This window comes from Akebia trifoliata, chromosome 14, assembly GCF_017979445.1.
Source record: "Akebia trifoliata isolate Shusen 1 chromosome 14, ASM1797944v1, whole genome shotgun sequence".
In the NCBI taxonomy this organism is placed as follows: Eukaryota; Viridiplantae; Streptophyta; class Magnoliopsida; order Ranunculales; family Lardizabalaceae; genus Akebia; species Akebia trifoliata.
The window spans coordinates 3,677,331-3,683,358 of NC_141388.1; the positions used below are offsets into that span (position 1 = coordinate 3,677,331).

At 37.8% G+C, this 6,028-nt stretch overlaps 1 protein-coding gene across 2 annotated transcripts; it reads left to right on the forward strand.

Annotated features, from left to right (window-relative positions):
- The first annotated feature begins 329 nt into the window (after positions 1–329).
- On the forward strand, positions 330–4,537 carry LOC147385580 (trihelix transcription factor PTL-like). Of its 2 annotated transcripts, XM_086423407.1 has the most exons (3): positions 330–484; positions 1,664–2,252; positions 2,949–4,537. In XM_086423407.1, exons 2-3 carry the CDS (start codon positions 1,849–1,851, stop codon positions 4,225–4,227), a joined length of 1,683 nt encoding a protein of 560 aa, XP_086279533.1. In that variant the 5' UTR covers positions 330–484; positions 1,664–1,848; the 3' UTR covers positions 4,228–4,537. The 2 variants fall into 2 exon arrangements, with proteins under 2 accessions (XP_086279533.1, XP_086279532.1); XM_086423406.1 differs by lacking the exon at positions 330–484 and having other exon boundaries at positions 1,365–2,252.
- Positions 4,538–6,028: the final 1,491 nt, after the last annotated feature.

The window sequence follows — 6,028 nt, forward strand, 5'->3', positions numbered from 1 at the left end:
TTTTCTTGTGTCTCCCCTTCTCTCTATTGCATCAAATCCCTCACCCACTCAATGGCTCTCTTCTCTCCTTCCCTTACTTTCTTCTCTTCTCCTAATCTCTCATTCTTATGGCTCTAGTTTTTCAGGGGATCACTTATTGATATTTGATTTATTACATTTAGAAATTCCTTATCATCCCCCCCCCCCCCCCCCATTGTTATATTACAAGTGAATATCTAACTGAACATCTTTATATAATTGAAATGGATAATGTTAAAGGCACCCAAATTATTCATTAGGGAAATCCGTGCATAAAAGGCACCCCAACAAATCTTTTTTTTTTCACGAATAAGGCACCCCAGTATATGAAAGCTCTCAATCTTCTTCTTCGATTTGAATAGATTGACTCCTCTCCTCCATCATAGTTATCAAAACAATCACTACCGCGACGTTCTTCCGTATTTTTTACCCACTACATATCAATACTAGTGGAACAACCTATTGAGTAAGTTTTATTTTATTTTTATTTTTTTCGTTTTCTTTCCTATGAGTAGTACCACCACCACGTTGAGAAACACCGAATACCATTATAATCACAATTTTTTCATTTTTTAAGGTGTAAATTAAGATAGAATTTTTATTATAAAGCCTACCAAGTGTTCGATGCTTTGTTTGAAGTTCTACCTTAAGTTCAATGTTTTGTATTATGTAGATCAAGTGTTCAATGAAATGCATCATCAAACATTTATGTTGTAGTATATTTTTGATAGATGATTGGTATTATATACATCAAGTGGTTTATAAAATACATCATCAAAAGCTCATGTTTTGATATGTACATGAGGCCTCCACCACCTTAGTTCAAATCTGATGGAGGAAGAAATGAAAAAGAGGTGGAATCAAGTATAAAAATCGTCGAGAGCTCTAATAAGGTTAACAAAAATAAAAATAAAAATGATAAGTTTTCAATTGTTCAGATTGCCCTTATTAATATGTGAGGTGCCTTTAACATCACCCAATTGAAATTAAGCTCAGATTTTGAAATTTTGGACATGTATAATAGATGCATTGTAAAGAAGAAAGTGAACACACCAGAGATGTGGAAGAGTGTGAAGGAGAGGCGTAGAAGGAGACGTGAGAAATAGATAAGAGAGAGAGGAACAAAGAAACTTTATGTTGGTATAAAAGTCAAGAACGTAGACCTAATATTGAATTTAGTTCAAGGAGGTAAACCTTAAAAACCCCAATAAACAATTGAGTCATGCTGGGCTGACATTGGGATTTACTGCTATTCTCACATTACTGATATGGGGGAGCATAACCGTCGTTTTGTTTCCTCTAGATACGGGTCGAAAGCATCTACGGTTATGTGTGCACCTCCACGTCAGAAATAAGAGAATCGCAGTAATTCCAATGTCACCCCAGCATTAGTGTAAATAATTTGATTTGATACAGTGAGGTGAGAGTGAGAGTGAGAGACTCGAGAGAGTTCGGCTCGTTTGAGAGGGTGCGCTGAGCCATAAGGACGTAGGGTTGATCGGTCAAAAAGGCCTGATACTAGGCACTGTACACGCGTCATCCTGTCAGTTCTGTCTTTTGGATTTCCTTCCACCGTCTAATATATCAACATGTGTCAAACTTTCATTGGACCATACATTACGTATGTTCGTGTTTCTTGTTCCAGAGCAGTGACGAGATATAGAGAGAGAGAGGAACAATTCGCAGTTTTGCATATAAACAGAGAAGGGGCCAACATCTCTGCATAAATTCGAGCTTTACGTTGACGACACGACACGATCCAACTCTATCGCTCCATTCGCTCTCTCTCCATATTTCACATAAGAGCTTCTACTCTCTCTCTGTAATCTAATGGAAATGAGATACCAGTACGGCCTGCCGGATCTACGGCAGTTGATGGCCGAAAGGACCCATTATCCGGCATTCTCACAAGAGCCAGATCAGTTTCCCGGACACCAGAATCTGACAACCGGGCAACATTACGAGATGATGATGATGATGATGTCAGGTCCTCAGGTAGGAGAGGTGTTGCATCGTGGAGTGCCAGTGGTGGACTTTCGTTCAGATTCTACAAACTCTACTACGACCACTTCTGCTGTTTGTGGATTTGAGATGGAAGGTTGTGTTGGAGGTGATGGAGGGAACAGTAGATGGCCAAGACAAGAGACTCTTACCCTTCTCGAGATCAGATCTCTTCTTGATCCCAAGTTCAAGGAAACTAATCAGAAAGGACCACTGTGGGATGAAGTTTCTAGGTCGGTTCAATCTCTCTCTCTCTCTCTTCTTTGTTTCTAATTTCTACTCTCTTCTAGTGATGATGAATGATTCAGGTGCTAATGTTTCTAGAAAATTTAAGAGACCAAAACCCATGTGTGTCTCTCTCTTCTTTGTTTCTAATTTCTACTATCTTATAGTGATGATGACTCAGGTTCTAATGTTTCTACAAAAATTTAAGATACCAAAACCCATGTGGCTTCTGTGTAACAAACATGACTACTACTTGTCTTTGTGTTCTCGTTTTGTATTAGATAAATGACCATCCTTTGAAAAGCAATCTATGTTTATACTAGTTTTATGGTATGATGAACTGTTTTTTAATTTACTTATTTAAGATCCAACTGTTTTTAAATTTACTTATTTTTTACTGGTTTGTATTTTGGAAACTTAAGTACCTTATTCAATATTGGTTTTAGTGACCAAAAGAGAGTTCTCCACCATGAGGATATCTCAAACAGCCCTTTCTTTGCTTTATAACCCCATTAAAATGCATACCCATGTAGGAGATTGTAGCAGTTAGTCAGATCATTAATTATTATTAGAGAAATGTTGGGGTGTTTTAATTAAAAGTTTGTTAATGAGATCTCCAAGAGTGAAAACTAGGGTTTTGTCTTTCTTCTTCCTCTTTTATTGGATAAAAAAATATTTTTTATATTTTTGTTGCTTATTTCCAGAATAATGAAAGAGGAACATGGATATCAAAGGACTGGGAAGAAATGTAGAGAGAAATTTGAAAACTTGTACAAGTACTATAAGAAGACAAAAGAAGGAAAAGCCGGGAGACAAGATGGGAAGCATTATAGGTTCTTTCGTCAGCTTGAAGCTCTCTATGGAGAATCTAGCAATCCAGTCTTAGTCTCAGAAACACATGTTTTTGGAAATAATCCACCATTTCATACCACAGCCAACACCATTAATTATCCCATGAATCAAGAAGGTTTGCAAGCACAGAAACTCCCTGAGAGCCGTAGCATATCTAACTCCTCTGACTTTGGCCCATCGTCATCCTCCGAAGATGACTATAACAATTTTAAGGCAATCGCTTCCGAAGAGAACGATTCCATTGAGAAGAAGAAGAAGAAAATGAAAGCTAACCAATGTCTGAAAAGGGGTCGAAAGAGCTGGAAGGCGAAGATAAGAGACATCATCAACTTACAGATGAGGAAGTTTATGGAAAGACAAGAGGCTTGGTTGGAGAAGATTTTGAAGACTCTAGACAACAAGGAACATGAGAGGATTTCTAGAGAAGAAGAATGGAGGAAGCAAGAAGAAGAGCGGATCGAACGGGAACATAAAATTTGGGCTAATGAGAGAACTTGGTTTGAAGCTCGAGATGCTGCTTTAATGGAGACCTTGAAGAAATTTACAGGGAGAGAAGTGAAGGCTTCATCTCCTGACCAGGAGCTAATGGCAACAGAATTGCATGAAAAAATACAAAATCAGAAAGAGAATGAAAGTGAAACACTCGAAAGCAGTAGTGATAGATGGCTGGAAGCTGAGATATCAAATCTAATAAATCTGAGAACCAGCCTAGAAACAAGTTTCCAACAAGATGAGTGTTCAAAGGGGGTTCTATGGGAAGAAATTTCGATGAAAATGGCTTGTATGGGTTATGATCGGGGTGCGAGAAGATGTGAAGAGAAATGGGAGAACATCAACAAGTATAGTAAAACCACCAAGGAATGTAACAAAAGACGTAAAGAGGATTCAAGAACAGGCTCTTACTTCCAGAACCTTGAGTCAATTTACAACCAAGGGCAGGCTTTCTGTGGCAATGACATCAATGATCAAGGGCATGAAACAAATAGGCTTAAATCGAATGATGGCCCTTCAAATTTGAATTCCAATGCAGTCACTGCAGTGGGCGATAGCTGTTTTCGCTTTATGATGACTGAAGGAGAGAACTTGTGGGAGAATTATTGTGTGAAGCTCAACAAAGGGGAGAACCAGTGAGTCTAGTTGAAGAAATAAGAGATTTGGTTTGTTCTGTCTTCTATTCAGGAGGAGACATGTAACGAGGAGAAAAGAAACAATGTTGGCTTGTTGAGAGGCATGATATTTAACCATTTGTATCCCTTGGCAGAGATATATGTGCTTGTGTGTGAACAAGTAGATAACTGAAGAGAAAGGGCAGTGCAACTTAATTTGCTATGACTTTTCTTATATTTCTAGGTCTTAACTTTCATAAAAGTATTCTGATATTCTTAGTGATGCATGCATTTAATTGGCATGACTCTTATGGTTTTAGGTCATTTTTATGTAAGTCTATTCTCTTCCTCTTGGGTGGCTTAATGGTTGAAAACACAAAATAGAGGACTAGATTTTGTCTGAGTAATGGCCGAAATCACAAAAATATAGGCTTTTGTGTGTGTGTGTGCTTGCGCAGTGGCCTTATGTTTGTTATGGTACTAATTCCCATGAAAATGACATTGGTGGTGCTGAAGTGGTTGTGAGATTGACGTTGAGAGCAGTGCAGTGGTGGTAGTAGTGTGCTACGTAGACGGCGCTAGTAATTTGGTAGTAGTGGTGGTGGCTGTGATGTTGATTGTGGACTTGATGGTAGTGGCGACGGGAACAATAACAATTGTGGCGATGATGGCATCAATTGTAATGCAAGTTGTGACAGTAGTGCTGTGATTATAGTGAAGATGAAAGAAGAGCTGGGATGGCAACAATTATCACCACAGTGATGAAGTTTGGGATATAGAAAAGTTGAGGGAGAAGGGGATGGCAAGAGAGAAGGGAGAAAAGAAAAAGAAAACTCCCCCACTACGTGAAAACTAGAATATTCGACAGAAAAAATTGACGAGCCAAAGACCACAAATTTTAGAAACTTAATTTTGATGGTCTAGGACCGTCGAAATTCTTGATGTTCCTAGATTTGATAGTTGAGAGCTGTCAAATTTCTCCCATCCTTCATTAATTTGACAGTTTCGAGCTGTCAAAAAAAAATTTTGACAATGAAAAATTCGACGCCAAGTTGACCTCTTGGTCCGTCGAATTTTATGAAATTTGATGGCCCAAGGCTGTCAAATTTGGGCTTTTTTCACATTGTGCCCTATCACATTTTGAGTTTTTTTTTTTATTTTTAAATTCTTTTTTAAATTACATAACAATCTTTCTGGAATAATAAGGTGAAAAATGGTTAGACATGAGCTCAACTTCATCAGTACAATTAGGGAAAGATGCAACATAGCATTCAGCCCTATTGGTCTTCAGAAACACATGAGAAATAAGGAAAAAAAAATTAAAGAAAAAGAAAAACTACATATTAAAGAGATACAATACAACTCTTAATAAAAGAATTAAAAATTGAAAAAAGACCTTCTGCAAGGAAGTGGGAAACTGGAAATGGCATGGAGCACCTAATGAAAGGGAACAGTAAGACTTGGGATACGAAACATGTGAAAGAACTCCCTGTTAACGACAAGCAGAATCATCCACCTTTAAACACAATCCTGAAAACTTTAACCTCATTTCAGGAGAAATCATATAAAAGGTTGAAGACGAGTGGTGGAACTCATTTTGGAATACTATAGTGTATCTTTCAATCCAATGTGATATAACATGGCAAAAATGCCACCTTCTTAACTTCATTTCCCTTGAAGTTATATGTTTATATATAGGAAAACATTCGGAGGCCCTAAAGAGAGCCAAACATTGTGGCCAACATTTTGAAAATAGGGGTTAGAAGTTTCGAAATGGACTGATATTTTCTGAGGATGCTCTCTGTGGTGAAGAGATCACCCTAAAA